This window comes from Mobula hypostoma, chromosome 9 (genome assembly GCF_963921235.1).
Source record: "Mobula hypostoma chromosome 9, sMobHyp1.1, whole genome shotgun sequence".
NCBI classification, from domain to species: Eukaryota; Metazoa; Chordata; class Chondrichthyes; order Myliobatiformes; family Myliobatidae; genus Mobula; species Mobula hypostoma.
In genome coordinates, this window is record NC_086105.1 from 2142061 (window position 1) to 2159681 (window position 17621).

At 43.8% G+C, this 17621-nt stretch overlaps 1 protein-coding gene across 12 annotated transcripts in view; it reads right to left on the reverse strand.

Annotated features, from left to right (window-relative positions):
* Positions 1-17621, reverse strand: part of ppfibp1b (PPFIA binding protein 1b) — a 255819-nt gene that overhangs the window by 171598 nt on the left and 66600 nt on the right. For all 12 annotated transcript variants that reach the window (XM_063057586.1, XM_063057583.1, XM_063057582.1 and 9 more), the window contains exon 2: positions 1946-2044. In XM_063057586.1, the coding sequence (XP_062913656.1) occupies positions 1946-2006 (61 nt within the window). In that variant the 5' untranslated portion in view covers positions 2007-2044. The remainder of the gene's footprint in view (positions 1-1945; positions 2045-17621) is intronic.

Below are 17621 nucleotides of genomic sequence, written 5' to 3' on the forward strand. Positions count from 1 at the left end.
AAGATGTTCACGGTCTCAGGGAATTCGGAGGCACATGATAAAGTGGGCCAAACTCAGCATGGTTTCCTATAAAGGAATATAGACAGGGTAGACAAAGGAGTCAGTGGATGTTGTGTACTTGGATTTTCTGAAGGCCCTTGACAAGGTACTGCACAAGAAGCTGCTTAACAAGAGCCCTCAGTATTACACAAAAAGGATACTGGCATGGATAGAGGATTGGCTGATTGACAGAACGCAAACAGTGGGAATAAAGGGAGCCACTTTTGTTGGCTTCTGGTGACTAGCGGTGTTCTGCAGGGGTTGGTGTTGGGAGTGCTTCTTTTTACATTGAATGTCAATGATTTGGATGATGAAATTGGTGGCTTTGAAGCCAGGTTTGCAGACAATACAAAGATAGGTGGAGGGGCAGGTAGGGTTGAGGAAGCAGGGTGTCAGCAGAAGGACTTGGACTGATTAAGAGAATGGGCGAAGCAGTGGCAGATGGAATACAGTGTCAGGAAGTGTACAGTCATACACTTTGGTAAAAAAATAAACATGTAGACTATTTTCTAAACAGACAGAAAATTTTAAAATCTGAGGTGCAAAGGGACTTGTGAGTCCTTGTGCTACATTCTCTAAATGTTAACTTGCAGGTTTAGACTATGGTGAGGAAGGCAAATGCAATGTTACCATTTCAAGAGGACTAGAATAGAAAGAGAAGGATGTAATGCAGAGGCACTGGTGTGACCTCACTTTGAGTACTGAGAGTCATTTTAGGCCCTGTATCTAGGAAAGTATGTGCTGATATTGGAGGGGGTTCGGAGGAGGCTTACGCAATTGTTTCTGGGGATGAAAGGGTTAATGTACGAAGTGTTTGATTGCTCCTTGTACAATGAGTGAAGGGAGGTCTCATGAAGACTATCACCTTTTGAAAGACCCAGATAGAGTGGATATGGTGAGGATGTTTCCTATAGTGGGGGAGTGTAGAACCAGAGAGCTCAGCCTCAGAATACAGGGATGTCCATTTAGAATGGAGATGAGGAATTGGTTTAGCTAGTGGGTGGCTAATCGATGGAATTCGTTGGCACAGGCAACTGTGGAAGCCAGGTCACTAGGCATATTTTCATTGAGGTTGATAGGTTCTTGATTATTCGGGGATGAAAGGTTACAGGGAGAAGGCAGGAGAATAGGGTTCAGGAGGGAAAATGGATCAGCCACACTGAAATAGCACACCTCAATAGGCCAAATGGCCCAATTCTACTCCCATCTTGTTTTAACTATAAATTACAATAAGTAATGCAAAAAGAGCAAAAGATGAGGTAGTGTACATTGATTTATTATCCATTCAGAAATGTGATGGCAATCAGGAAGAAGCTGTTCCTAAAACATTGAACATGTATCTTCAGACTCCTGTACCTCCTCCTTGATGGTAGCAATGAGAAGGGACACGCCCTGGGTAATGGGGGTCCACAGCTCAATTCCCTGCACATTCATTCCTCTATTGAAAAGCTCTTCAACACCACTATTTTATCTGTTTCCAAGACTTCCTCCAGCAACCCATTCCATTGTGTACCTACCACCCTGTGTAAAACAAATCTTGTCCTACACGTCTGCTTTAAATATTCCCCCTCTCACCAGGGCTGAAATGGCTAACAAGAGGGCAAAGTTTTAAGGTGCTTGGAAGCAGGTACAGAGGAGATGTCAGAGGCAAGTCCTTCTTTTTAAAAAAAGAACGCAGAGAGCGGTGAGTGTGTGGAATGGGCTGCCGGCGACGATGCTGGAGGCGGAAACAATAGGGTCTTTTAAGAGACTCCTGGATAGGTACATGGAACTTAGAAAAATAGAGGACTATGGGTAACCCTAGGTAATTTCTAAAGTACGTGCATGCTCGGCACTGCATTGTGGGCCAAAGGGCCTGTATTGTGCTGTAAGTTTTCTCTGTTTCTGTATTATAGCAACATCTTACCTGCAATGATACCATCCATTTGCTCCAAGGCGGCAGCTAACATCTCACTGGCATCGGTCATCTTTCTCCCCTTGTAAGTATATCAGTGGAGTGCTAAATCTGCGGAAAATAAAGAATTCAACCACAATTGTCATCTAGGCCATGGGGAGCAATCATGGAATCCTCTCAACCACGTAATACTGATCAGTAAGTAGCTCTCAATTTCAAACAATTACACGGAATAGAATACCAAGAGGAACAGCCATGCACATCAGCAGCTATGCTTCATTAAGTGTTTGAGAAGATTTGGTATGAATCTGAATCAGGTTTATTATCATTGAAATGTTGTGAAAATTTGTTTTGCAGCAACGGTACAGTGCAATACATTAAAAATACACAATTTATAGTAAGAATCTACAGTGGATTCTGATCAATTGGACTCATCAGGACCGCAAAGAAAATATGCAGATACTGGAAATCTGAGCAACGCACACAAAATGCTGGAGGATCTCAGCGGGCCAGACAGCATCTATGGAAAAAAGCACAGTCAATGTTTCAGCCCGAAACCCTTCGACAGGACTGGAGAAAAAAAGCTGAGGAGTAATAAGAGGCATTTATCGTGTGGATAGTGAGAGACTTTTTACTGGGGCTGAAATGGCTAGCACGAGAGGGCACAGTTTTAAGGTGCTTGGAAGTAGGTACACAGGAGACATCAGCGGTATGTTTTATTATGCAGGGAGTGGCGATTGTGTAGAATGGGCTGCCGGCGACAGTGGTGGAGGCAGATACGATATGGTCTTTTAAGAGACTCCTGGATAGGTACATGGATCTTAGAAAAATAGAGGGCTATGAGTAACCCTAGGTAATTTCTCAGGTAAGGACATGTTCGGCACAGCATTGTGGGCCGAAGGGCCTGTATTGCGCTGTAGGTTTTCTATGTTTCTATGAGTAGATTTGAAAGGTGTGGGGGGGGGGGGAAACAGTTGAAGCAAAGAGCTAGGGAGTTGATTGGTGAAAGAGACAGAAGGCCATGGAAGAAAGTAAGAGGGGGGGAGGGAGATAAGATGAAGACCACCAGAGGGAGGCGATGGGTGGAAAAGGAGATAACGTGAGAAAGGGAAAAGGGGATGGGAAATGGTGAGGGGGCGGGGAGGAGGCATTACCAGAAGTTTGAGAAAACGACGTTCATGCCATCAGGTTGGAGGCTACCCAAATGGAATACAAAGGTGTTGTTCCTCCAACCTAAGCGTGGTCTTATCACGACAGTGGAGGCAGCCATGGATGGACATATCGGAATGCAGATGGGAAGTGGAATTAAAATCGGTGGCCACTGGGAGATCCCGCTTGTTCTGATGGACGGAGCACAGATACTCAGTGAAGCGGTCTCCTAATCTGCGCTGGGTCTCACCAACATACAGGAGGCCATACTGGGAGCACCAGACACAGTACATGTCCCAACAAGTGTTACTTCACCTGGAAGGACTGTTTGGGGCCCTGAATGGTAGTGAGGGATGAGGTGTAGGGGCACGTGTAACACTCGTCCTGCTTGCAAGGATAAGTGCAGCCAGGAAGGAGGTCAGTGGGGAGGAATGAATGGATAAGAGGGTCGTGAAGGGTGCAATCCATGCGGAAAGCAGAAACTGGGGGGAAAAGAAAGATGTGTTTGGTGGTAGGATCATCAGGACCTGTACATTTTGGCCCAGTTAAGCAGCAATCATAATGGAAGTTTCACGGTAATAATTTAAAAGGTATTAAAAAATACAATCTCCCATTTACCCGAGCAACAACTTATGCATTTACGAGAGGTGATTGATAAGTTTGTGGCTTAAGGTAGAAGGAGTCAATTTTAGAAAACCTAGCACATTTTTTCAACATAGTCCCCTCCTACATTTACACACTTAGTCCAGTGGTCATGGAGCATACGGATCTTGGACCTCCAGAGATTACCCACAGCCAGGGGTGATAAGTTCGTGGCCTAACAAGGCGATGAGCTCTCTTTACATGCACATGCAGTTTAACTGAGTGATTATGCAGAAAGTTTGAAGTTAATAACTCATCAGGGGCGATTGATAAGTTCGTGACCTAAGGTAGAAGGAGATGAGCTATTTTAACTTCAAACTTTCTGCATAATCAGAGTTGACCTGCATGTGCATGTAAAGAGAGCTGTATAACTCATCTCCTTCTACCGTAGGCCACAAACTTATCAATCACCCACCTGTGGACACTTTCTGGGGATCCAAGATCCGTATGCTCCACGAACGCTGGACTAAGTGTGTAAATGTAGGAGGGGACTATGTTGAAAAATAAATGTGCTAGGTTTTCTAAAATTGACTCCTTCTACCTTAGGCCACAAACATATCAATCACTCAAATGAAATAGAAAACAAACATCAACATTACCAATACAATTACAGTACCATAAAACCTAGTTCCTAATAGCTATTGGAGGAATTTATCCGGTGTACATTGCTGTGGTCTTCTGCTCAGCTATAAACGAACAAAATCAGTGCAGATAATGGACAGCCTTCCTAGAATGCATCCTCCAAATCTCCATTTTCATTGTAACATTCAAAATTATTCTCGATACCTTCAAATTCCCCAAGCCTGAATGCTTGAAACAATGGTGAGCAAAACAATTCTGAATCATCTTACTGCTTATTTCTCGTCAAATATCAGTGACAAAAATCAATGCTTTTTGACACCATCTGAAAATTGTTTGCTGTAAGTACAACCTAACTGCCACACAAATGGATGCGACTGACACTAGTGAGAAACTGTTTGGCAACAGTCACCTGTACCAATTAAACAGCACAGTGCTCCTAATAAACAAAAGGAATCCCAGCTATTTTCTCAACTAGTTTTTGGTCTTGAAGTGTTGGCTCAAACAAGCTGTTGATCGATTAAATGATGGTCCAACTAACCAGAATCCACCGTATTTTAAAAAATTGCTAGTGTGTTTCATATGTCACCAAAACCTCTAGCAAATTTCTACAGATAGATGGTGGTATGCAATCGGATCAGTTGCATCACCATCTGCTATGGAGGTGCCAACGCAGACCCATAAGAGGTTTCAGAGGGTTGTGAGCTCAGCAAGTTCAATTACGTGCACAAGCTTCCCCACCACTGAGGATATCTTCAAAGGGCAGTTCCACATAAAGGCATCATTAAAGGCCATCATCGTGCAGGACACGCCCTCTTATCACTGCTACCATCAGGGAGGAAGTACAGGAGTCTGAAGGTGCATATTCAATGTTTTGGGAACAGCTTCCTCCCCTTCATCAGATTTCTGAACAGGCTATGAACACGACCTCACTATTCTTCTTTTGTACAATTTATTTTAATTATAACTTACAGTAATTTCTATGCCCGCACTGTACTGCTGCCACAAAACAAATTGCACAGCTAATGTCAGTGACAATAAACCTCATTCGGAAACATAACAGAATGTACATGCAAATATTCTGTATGCCAGAATCTAAACGACCAAGTGAGAGAGACACACCAGTATAAAGTAAATCTCTGCAAATTCAAAGTTCAATGTTCACTGAGTTCAATGCTCAACTTTGTTGAGCAAATTATCAAAGTATAGAAACATAGAAAATCTACAGCACAATACAGATCCTTTGGCCCACAAAGCTGTGCCGAACATGTCCTTACCTTAGAACTACCTAGGCTTTACCCATAAGCCCTCTATTTTTCTAAGCTCTGTGCATCCATCCAGGAGTCTCTTAAAAGACCCTATCGTATCCGCCTCCAGTGGCAACCCATTCCACATACTCACCACTCTCTGCATAAAAACTTACCCCTGACATCTCCTCTGTACCTACTTCTAAGCATCGTGTTAGCTACTTCAGCCCTGGGAAAAACGTCTAACTATCCACATGATCAATGCCTATCATCTTATACATCTGTCAGGCAGGTCACCTCTCGTCCTCTACTGCTCCAAGGAGAAAAGGCCGAGTTCACTCCACCTATTCTTATACGGCATGCGCCCCAATCCAGGCAACATCCTTGTAAATCTCCTCTGCACCCTTTCCATGGCTTCCACATCCTTCCTGTAGTGGGGCGACCAGAACTGAGCACAGTACGCCAAGTGGGGTCTGACCAGGGTCCAACACAGCTGTAACACTAACTCTCGGCTCTTAAACTCAATCCTACAGTTGATGAAGGCCAATGCACTGTATGCCTTCTTAACCACAGAATCAACCTGCACAGAAGCTTTGAGTGTCCTATGGACTCGGACCCCAGGATCCCTCTGATCCTCCACACTGCCAGGAGTCTTATCATTTATACTATATTCTGCCATCATATTTGACCTACTAAAATGAACCACCTCACATTTATTTGGGTTGAATTCCATCTGCCACTTCTCAGCCCCGTTTTGCATCCTATCAATGTCCGGCTGCAACCTCTGACAGCCCTCCACACTATCCACAACACCTTCAACCTTTGTGTCATCAGCAAATTACTAACCAATCCCTCCACTTCCTCATCCAGGTCATTTATAAAAATCACGAAGAGAAAGGGTCCCAGAACAGATCCCTGAGGCACACCACTGGTCACCAGCCTCCATGCACATTATGACCCATCTACAACCACACTTTGCCTTCTGTGGGCAAGCCAATTCTGGATCCACAAAGCAAGATCTCAACAAGCCTTGCATGGGGTACCTTGTCAAATGTCTTGCTGAAATCCATATACACATCATCTACTGCTCTACCTTAAATGTGTTTAGTCATATTCTCAAAAAATCCAATCAGGCTCGTAAGGCACAACCTGCCTTTGACAAGGCCATGCTGCCTATTCCTAATCATATTATGCCTCTCTAAATGTTCATAAATCCTGCCTCTCAGGATCTTCTCCATCAACTTACCAACCACTGAAGTAAGACTCACTGGTCATAATTTCCTGGGCTATTTCTACTCCCTTTCTTGAATAAGGGAACAGCATATGCAACCCTTCAATCCTCCGGAACCTCTCCTGTCCCCATTGATGATGCAAAGATCATTGCCGGAGGCTCAGCAATCTCCTTCCTCACCTCTCAGAGTAGTCTTGGGTACATCTCATCTCGTCCCCGTGACTTATCCAATTTGATGCTTTCTAAGAGCTCCAGCACATCCTCTTTCTAAATATCTACATGCTCAAGCTTTTCAATCCGCTGTAAGTCATCCCTACAATCTCCAAGATCCTTTTCTGTAGTGAATACTGAAGCAAAGTATTCATTAAGTTTTCATGCTATCTCCTCTGGTTCCATACACACTTCTCCACTGTTACACTTGATTGGTCCTATTCTTTCATGTCTTATCCTCTTGCTCTTCACATACTCTTAGAATGCCTTGGGGTTTTCCTTAATCCTGCTCGCCAAGGCCTTCTCATGGCCCCTTCTGGCTCTCCTAATTTCCTTAAGCTCATTCCTGCTAGCCTTATAATCTTCTAGATCTCTATCATTACCTAGTTTTTTGAACCGTTCGTAAACTTTTCTTCTTCACTAGATTTACAACAGCCTTTGTACACCACTGTTCCTGTACCCTACCATCCTTTCCCTGTCTCATTGGGACATACCCATGTAGAACACCACACAAATTTGAACATTTGCCACATTTCTGCCATATATTTCCCCGAGAATATCTGTTCCTAATTTATGCCTCCAATTTCCTGCCTGATAGCTTCATATTTCCCCTCAACTCCAATTAAACACTTCCCTAACTTGTCTGTTCCTACCCCTCTTCAATTCTATGGTAAAGGAGATAGAATTGTGATCACTAATCTCCAAAATGCTCTCCCACTGAGAGATCTGACACCTGACCAGGTTCATTTCCCAATACCAGATCAAGTACAGCCTCTCCTCTTGTAGGCTTATCTATATATTGTGTCAGGAAACCTCCCTGAACACACCTACCAAACTCTACTCCATCTAAACCCCTTGGAGATGCCAATCAATATTTGGGAAATTAAAATCTCCCACAACAACAATCCTGTTATTACACCTTTCCAGAATCTGACTCCCATCTGCTCCTCGATGTCCCTGTTACTATTAGGTGGTCTATAAAAAAAACAGCCAGTAGAGTTATTGACCCCTTCATGTTTATAACTTCCACCCAAAGAGACTCAATAGACAATCCCTCCATGACTTCCTCCTTTTCTGCAGCCTTGACACTATCTCTAATCCGCAGTGCCACACCACAACCCCTCTTACCTCCCTCCCTGTCCTTTCTGAAACATCTAAAGCCTGGCACGCGAAGTTACCATTCCTGTCCCTGAGCCATCCAAGTCTCTGAAATGGCCTCATAATAGCTCCAAGTACAGACCCAGGCTCTAAGCTCATCCGCTTTGCTTGTGATGCTTCTTGCATTAAAATAGACACATCTCAAACCATTGGTCTGAGCACATCCCTTCTCTGTCACCTGCCTATTCTCCCTCTCACACTGTCTCCAATCTTTCTCTATTTGTGAGCCAACAGCCCCTTCCTCTGTCTCCTCAGCTATGTTCCCACCCCCCAGCAATTCTAGTTTAAACTCTCCGCAATAGCCTTAGCAAACCTCCCTGCCAGGATATTGATCCCTCTCGGATTCAAGTGCAACCCGTCCTTTTCATACAGGTCACACCTGCCCCAAGCGGTCCCAATGATCCAGAAATCTGAATCCCTGCCCCCTGCTCCAATCCCTCAGCCACGCATTTATCCTCCACTTCACTCTGTTCCTATACTCATTATCACATGGCACAGGCAGTAATCCCGAGATTACCACCTTTGAGGTCCTGCTTCTCAACTTCCTTCCCAACTCCCTGCAGTCTGTTTTCAGGAACTGCTCCCTTTTCCTACCTCTGTTGTTGGTACCAATATGCACCACGACCTCTGGCTGTTCACCTTCCCGCTTCAGGATCTCGTGGATGCAATCAGAAGCATCCCGGACACTGGCACCTGGGAGGCATCTACCATCCATGTTTCTTTCCTGTGTCCACAGAATTGCCTGTATACCCCACTAACTTTAGAGTCCCCTTCTGGGCCATAGGGCCAGACTCTGTGCCAGAGGTGCAGCCACTGTTGCTTTCCCCAGGTAGCCAGTCTCTACCCCCCCCCCCCACCAACAGTAGTCAAACTGGTGAACTTGTTAGGAGGGACAGCCACTGGGGTACTCTCTAGTATCTTACTCTTACCCTTCTCTCTCCTGACTGTTACCCACTTGTCTGTCTCTCAAGGCCCCAGTGTTACTACTTACCTATAGCTCCTCTCTATCATCTCCTCACTTTCCCTGACCAGACAAAGATCATTGAGTTGCAGCTCCAGTTCCTTAACGTGGTCCCCAAGGAGCTGCATCTCGATGACCTTCAATGAAAGACCACTCCCAACAGGGCACACAATGTACAAAAAAAACCTGCAAATACAAAAAATCATAATAATAATACTAATAACACTTAGTACAAAGTGCAGTTATTCATTTCAGTTTTACAAGTTGGATATTGGTGCAACTGTGGCCTAAAGCAGCCACACAAATTGCTGGTGAGCTGGCATGTTCCACGAGTTAGCACAGCAGGACAGTGTGCCTCTGGATTACATGCATATCCTTCCACTTCTCTGAGGACCATCACTTTGTCATGGTGGAAAGACCAAGCTCCCAAAAGCAATGCGGCTTGGAGCTTAGGTCCTGGTAGGGCTACCTGTGGTGCAAGGTCAATGGGGGAAGCTTCCAGCCAAAGTACGATCCGGCCAAGACCTCAGTGGTGGAGGTGGCAGGTGATGACACTGCAGACAGAGGAAGGCTGCAGCTCTGAAGGGTCTGCAGTCATCTTGAATTCCAGGACACGAGACCCTGACCCCAATCTGTCAAGGACCATGTGGTAGCTGCCTGAGCATCAGCCTTCCCGTATTATACAAAGTCACACATGTTCTCCATTTATAATGATCCCAGATCGGCCTCAACCGCTACCTGAAGACCCACCAATAGACAATCTGAGGAGAGCATCATATTTGATTTGAGTGATTGCACTACATTTGTGATGCGAGGTCCTCCAATCCAGCTCCACATGCAGCCTGTGGATAAGTCAGCAGGAGGAAGATATCGTTGTATGTGTTTTTAGAGGATGAATCCCAGGTTTCAGGGTAATTTGCCAGCTTCAGTCCTGTACTGTTCATTGATGCCCACAGTGCTGCTTCACCACAGTACTACCACTTATTCATCCTTTCAGAGCCATGAGCAAAGTTCAGTCCTGTGGGTAAAGCCAGCAACTCTTCTGCTAGCACCAGAATAGGCCCAAATTTCAAAATACACTTTTAAAAAAGTTTATTTTTTCCTCCAACCCACTATCAGGAAATAAGATAGCATGTCTGGATTTCAAAGAGGATTTTTTAAAAAAAACAGCTGATATTAAGAGAAATAAAATTTTGATTAATAAGCCAACTGCTTTATATACCTACCTTAACCTACAGAAATCTGGTTCAACCCATGCCAAAGCATTTGTAAAATTATTTTGTATCAAGCAGCTAACTAACTGAAAAGAAACTTGGCAAGCAGACACAAAAAATAAAATCACAGGAGAATTCTTTAAATACATCTTCCTATTGATTCCCAGAAGTGAGCAATCAGATGGGGGGAAGAAAACAACACATCTGGATAGATACATAATTCTGGGGATATTTATTCCAGTGAATATACTCAGGGATGAAATAACATACACCAGTACAAAACTTCCATTCAGAAGGACCCTTCCACTGGCACCAATCTGGATGGTTAATGGAAAACCAAATGGTGAATTTCATCCAAGTTTAAGGAATGTTGCTTGATTTACCAGAATGGACTCATACTCCTTTTCGCAACAACTGCTAGAATCTGGACAAGTTATTTTCAATGTTTACTCTCTCAATAAACTGGCTTCCTCTGCCCAAAAAAAAGGCCAAGATAGCAAATACTTGTGAAAGTGCCCATTGAAGGAGTTTATAAGGTAGCTTCCTGAAGTTTTCTTTTAACTCTTTAGTTTAGTTGACTACATTCCTGCCCAAAGTTTAGAGTAATGTTTTACTGTCTTCAATAAGCCTGGCAATCTCCCAATAATAACACCAACTGAAATAAATTAATGTAGACAAGAAGCAACATTTATTATAAGCACAAGATCATGACATGCAGACATTTTTAAGAATTTGTTCACAGGATGTGGACACTGCTGAGCCCAAACGGTACTGATGTTTCCAATTCCCACTGTGCCAAGTAACTCACATTGTTGGGTCTGAAGCCACATGCAGGCCACAGAAGCCTGAAGGACAGCAACCAAACTGATGTCACTTTGCAACAGTCTAATAGTTTCATGGCACCAGTCCTGATATCAGCTTTGTATTCCAGATATAATTAAATTACTTGTACTATGAATTCCCTTGTCACTGTACAGGAATTTGAATTTGTCTCCAGATTAACAATTCGGGCTTTGAGAAACTTGTTATAGAAACATAGAAAATAGGTGCAGGAGTAGGCCATTCAGCCCTTCGAGCCTGTACTGCCATTTATTATGATCATGGCTGATCATCCAACTCAGAACCCCGCCCCAGCCTTCCCTCCATACCCCCTGATCCCCGTAGCCACAAGGGCCATATCTAACTCCCTCTTAAATATAGCCAATGAACTGGCCTCAACTGTTTCCTGTGGCAGAGAATTCCACAGATTCACCACTCTCTGTGTGAAGAAGTTTTTCCTAATCACGGTCCTAAAAGGCTTCCCCTCTATCCTCAAACTGTGACCCCTCGTTCTGGACTTCCCCAACATCGGGAACAATCTTCCTGCATCTAGCCTGTCCAATCCCTTTAGGATCTTATACGTTTCAATCAGATCCCCCCTCAATCTTCGAAATTCCAACGAGTACAAGCCCAATTCATCCAGTCTTTCTTCATATGAAAGTCCCGCCATCCCAGGAATCAATCTGGTGAACCTTCTTTGTACTCCCTCTATGGCAAAGATGTCTTTCCTCAGATTAGGGGACCAAAACTGCACACAATACTCCAGGTGTGGTCTCACCAAGGCCTTGTACAACTGCAGTAGTACCTCCCTGCTCCTGTACTCGAATCCTCTCGCTATAAATGCCAGCATACCATTCGCCTTTTTCACCGCCTGCTGTACCTGCATGCCCACTTTCAATGACTGGTGTATAATGACACCCAGGTCTCGTTGCACCTCCCCTTTTCCTAATCGGCCACCATTCAGATAATAATCTGTTTTCCTATTTTTGCCACCAAAGTGGATAACTTCACATTTATCCACATTAAATTGCATCTGCCATGAATTTGCCCACTCACCCAACCTATCCAAGTCACTCTGCATCCTCTTAGCATCCTCCTCACTGCTAACACTGCCACCCAGCTTCGTGTCATCCGCAAACTTGGAGATGCCGCATTTAATTCCCTCATCCAAGTCATTAATATATATTGTAAACAACTGGGGTCCCAGCACTGAGCCTTACGGTACCCCACTAGTCACCGCCTGCCACTCTGAAAAGGTCCCGTTTATTCCCACTCTTTGCTTCCTGTCTGCTAACCAATTCTCCACCCACACCAATACCTTACCCCCAATACTGTGTGCTTTAAGTTTGCACACTAATCTCCGGTGTGGGACCTTGTCAAAAGCCTTTTGAAAATCCAAATATACCACATCCACTGGTTCTCCCCTATCCACTCTACTAGTTACATCCTCAAAAAATTCTATGAGATTCGTCAGACATGATTTTCCTTTCACAAATCCATGCTGACTTTGTCCGATCATTTCACCGCTTTCCAAATGTGCTGTTATCACATCCTTGATAACTGACTCCAGCAGTTTCCCTACCACCGACGTTAGGCTAACCGGTCTATAATTCCCCGGTTTCTCTCTCCCTCCTTTTTTAAAAAGTGGGGTTACATTAGCCACCCTCCAATCCTCAGGAACTAGTCCAGAATCTAACAAGTTTTGAAAACAGTTATGTAATCAACTGTTCAGTACCAGCTGAGTCCATCTTCAGTATCCCCTCATTCACCTCACTCCATCAGCCACTTTTTCCCTTTCTGCTTCTATTCATCTGGTTCCCAAGTTGTCATAGCTCAGGGTGGGGATAGTGGGGATAAGCTCCCACTATCTATTAAACCCTATTAATGGTGAGTCTCAAATAGCCTCTGACAATCAAGTCTAGCTCCTTGCCTTCAATGTGTGGCTCAGTTACTAAGCCTGGTGCTTAAGTTTTACTAACAGAAGAGGCAAAAGTGAGTTACAGGTGCCAAGTTGTTGCTAAAACATTGCGTGTGCATCTTCAGATTCCAGTAACTCATCCCTCAGGTTTGAGGAGAGCATTTTCCAGATGGAGGGAGTCCTTAATGATGGATTGCCTCCTGAAGATGCCTTCGATGTTGGGGAGGGTTGTCCAGTGATGGAGTAGGACGAGTCTACAACCCTCAGGATGAGGGGGAAACCTCTTTACTCAGAGGGTGGTGAGAGTGTGGAACAAGCTGTCAAGACAAGTGGTGAATGCAGGATCAATTTCAACATTTAAGAGAAATTTGAATAGGTATAGGGATGGGAGGGGTATGAAGGGCTGTGGTCTGGGTGCAGGTAGATGGGACTAGACACAGTAATGGTTTGTCACAGACTAGATGAGCCAAAGGGCCTGTTTCTGTGCTGTAGTGTTCTATGACTATGACCTTCCTGTGATCCTCATTCTAGTTTCCATACCAGGCTGTGATACAACCATCAGAACATTTTCCCCTTCATCAGTGGGTCTCAGCCCGAAACATTGACTGTACTTCTTCCTATGGATACTGCCTGGCCTGCTGCGTTCCACCAGCATTTTGTATGTGTTGCTTTACTTTCCAGCATCTGCAGATTTCCTCATGTTGACATCAATGGATCTGGGGTTGAGAGGGTAAACAGCTTTAAGTTCCTCGGCATCCACATCATCAAGGACGTCACGTGGTCTGAACACACCAGCTGTGTGGTGAAGAAAGCACCAACAGTGCCTCTTTCACCTCAGACGGTTGAGGAAGTTTGGTATGAGTCCCCAAATCCTAAGAAATTTCTACATGGGCACAATTCAGAACATCCTGATTGGCTGATTGCCTGGTTTGGGAACTATACCTCCCTTGATCGCAGGACTCTGCAGAGAGTGGTGTGGACAGCCCAGCGCATCCGTAGTTGTGAACTTCCCATGATTCAAGACATTTACAAAGACAGGTGTGAAAAAAAAAAGGGCCCGAGTCACCCCAACCACAATCTATTCCAGCTACTACCATCCAGGAAACAGTACTGCAGTATAAAAGCCAGGACCCACAGGCTCTGAGACAGCGTCTTCCACCAAGCCATCAGACTGATGAACTCATGCTGATTTGAGTGTATTTTTATGTTACATTGGCTGTTCTATTTATTATAAATTACTATGATTGTACAGTTAGACAGGGATGTAAAGATTTTTACTCATGTATGTGAAAGATATAAGAAATAAAGTCAATTCAATTCAATCTCCTGCAATATTATTGTACCAATGTCAGCATTTTGCTGAGCATGGTGCTACAACTTTTAAACAAGCATAGAATGTCAAAGCAGGCATCTTCGAGGACAAAGTGGATCCAATTTCTCTTGAATGATAAAGTGTAGAGGGCAGATGCAGTATTATGTTGCTCATGGGTCTGTTTCAACTCTTCAATTCATTACCTGGATTGAATGTTTGAGTTTCTGATCAATAGAAGTCTTGTTGCAAATCCTGCTCTGCCATTCAATATGATCACAGCTGATCATCTATCCGACGTTCCTGCACTCTTCTAATACCCCATGACCTCTTTTGCATGTACAGATTTCTTTCTTAAATATATTCAGCAACTCATAGACTCCACTGATCCACTTATCCTGAGATGCGACAAGCCCTCTTCTCATTATTACCATCAAGTAGGAATTATAGGAGCCTGAAAACACACTCAGCAACACAAGACCATATACCCAATGCCAGCACATCTTTTAAATGCAAGGCCTAAAACTACTCACAATTCTCTATGCAGTCTGACCAGTATCTTGTGAAGCATCAGCATCACATCCTTGCTTTTATATTCTAACATCTTCCCTTCCACTATGAGGTGTCAGAAAGAGAAAAATGTCTTAGAGCTCCTAGAATTTTCAATGTCAGCTCCTGCCACTTTCTCAAGTCTGTTTCTAGTTACCCGCATTAAACTCATCTCTCTGACAACAGTCCTGCTGTTCGAGGAACCAGTCTGATGAACCATTGACATCTTCCTTTTATAGCAAGTAAAGAAAATAAAACTGCACAAAATATTCCAGAAGTGGTTTCAAAACCTGGTATAGAAGCAAGGAATCTTTGCTTGTAAATGCAAAAGCCCATTACTAATGAAAACTAACATAGCATCTGACTTAACTGCTTTCTACACCTAGATTTTTGGTTTCAGTGCATGAGGTATACACAGATAATGGGATATAACAACATTGCCTAATCCTCAAAAGATTCCAGTAGATTGTCCAGCACAATATCCCTTTCATAAATCCACTGATTTTGTCTAACCCCATTGATATTTTCCCAATATCCTTTAACCATGTACTTTATAATGATCAAGCATTAACCACATACTTTCTAATGCTTTTACATTTTTGTAATCAGAGTCTCATCAAAAACTATTAACATAAAACATGAGAACAGTGCAGGGAACACACAAGATACTGGATCTCAGTAGACCAGGCAGCATCTATGGAAAACAGTTAGGTTGACGTTTCTGGCCGAGACACTTCATCAGGACCTTATGAAGGGTCTCGGCCTGAAATATTTATTATACTCTTTTTCCATAGATGCTGCCTGAGTTCCTCCAGCATTTTGTGTGTTGCTTGGATTTCCAGCATCTGCAGATTTTCTTGTTTGTGATAGAACGGTACAACACAGGAGCAGAACCTTCAGCCCTCAATGTTGGGCCAAAACTATTAAATTAGTAATTATAAAACCAAAAGACATTAGGCCCATCAAGTCTGCTCCACCTTTTCATCATGGCTGATCAAAGTTCCCTCTCAGCCTCAATCTCCTGACCCCCCCCGCCACCTTCCCCTGTATCGCTTCCTGTCCCGACTAATCAAACTCTGCCTTAAATGTACAGAGACTTGGCTCCACAGCTGCTGCAGGCAAATAATTCTAGAGATTTATCACTTTCCGTCTAAAGAGATTCCTCCATTCTAAACATACATCCCTCCATTTTGAGGCTGTCCTCTGGTCTTGGACACTCCCACCATAGGAAACATCCTCCCCACATAGACCTACTCCATCAAGGCCTTTCACCTCAGGTTTCAATGAGGTCACCCCTCATTCTTCTGAATTCTAGCGAATACAGTTCCAGAGCCATCAAACGCTCTTCATATGACAAGCCATTCAATCCTGGAATCACTTTGAGAACCTCCTTTGAGCCCTCTCCAGTTTCAGCACATCCTTTCTAATAATACTCGAAATGAGGCCTCGCCAGTGTTTTATAAAGTCGCAATATTACATCCTTGCCTTTACATTCCAGTCCTCTTGAAATGAATGCTAATTTTGTCTTCCTCACCACAGACTCAACCTGCAAATTAAGGGAATACTGCACAAGGACTCCCAAAAAATCCTTCTGCATCTCAGAGCTTTTTGTATTTTCTCTCCAATTACAATATAGTCAAGCAGAGTGCATGACTATACACTTCCCGACACTATTCTATCTGCCATTTTTTGGCCTATTCACCCACATCAGGATGCCATTCACTAACTACAGCTCAGCATTTAATACCGTCATTCCTAAAACCCTGATTGAGAAGTTGCAGAATCTGGGCCTCTGTACCTCCCTCTGCAATTGGATCCTTGACTTCCTAACTAGAAGACCACAATCCGTACGGATTGGTGATAACATATCCTCCTCATTGACTATCAGCACTGGCGCACCTCAGGGGTGTGTGCTTAGCCCACTGCTCTACTCTCGATATACATGACTGTGTGGCTATGCATAGCTCAAATACCATCTATAAATTTTCTAACGACACAACCATTGTTGGTAGAATCTCAGATGCTGATGAGGGGGTGTACAGGAGTGAGAAATTCCAACTAGTGGAGTGATGCCACAGCAACAACCTGGCACTCAACGTCAGTAAGACGAAAGAGCTGATTGAGGACTTCAGGAGGCGTAAGACGAAGGAACACATAACAATCCTCATAGAGGGATTAGAAGTACAGAGAGTGAGCAGCTTCAAGTTCCTGGGTGTCAAGATCTCTGAGGATCTAACCTGGTCCCAACATTTTGATATAGTTATAAAGAAGGCAAGACAGAGGCTATACTTCATTAGGAGTTTGAAGCGATTTGGCATGTCAACAAATACACTCAAAAACTTCTATAGTTGTACTGTGGAGAGCATTCTGACAGGCTGCATCACTGTCTGGTACAGAGGGGCTACTGCACAGGATCGAAAGAAGCTGCAGATGGTTGTAAATCTAGTCAGCTCCATCTTGGGTACTAACCGATGAAGTATCCAGGACATCTTCAAGGAGCGGTGTCTCAGAAAGGCAGAATCCATTATTAAGGACCTCCAGCACCCAGGACATGCCCTTTTCTCACTGTTACCATCAGGTAGGAGGTACAGAAGCCTGAAGGCACACACTCAGCGATTCAGGAACAGCTTCTTCCCCTCTTAAATGGACATTGAAGCTTTGGACACTACCTCACTTTTTTAAAAAATATACATTATTTCTGT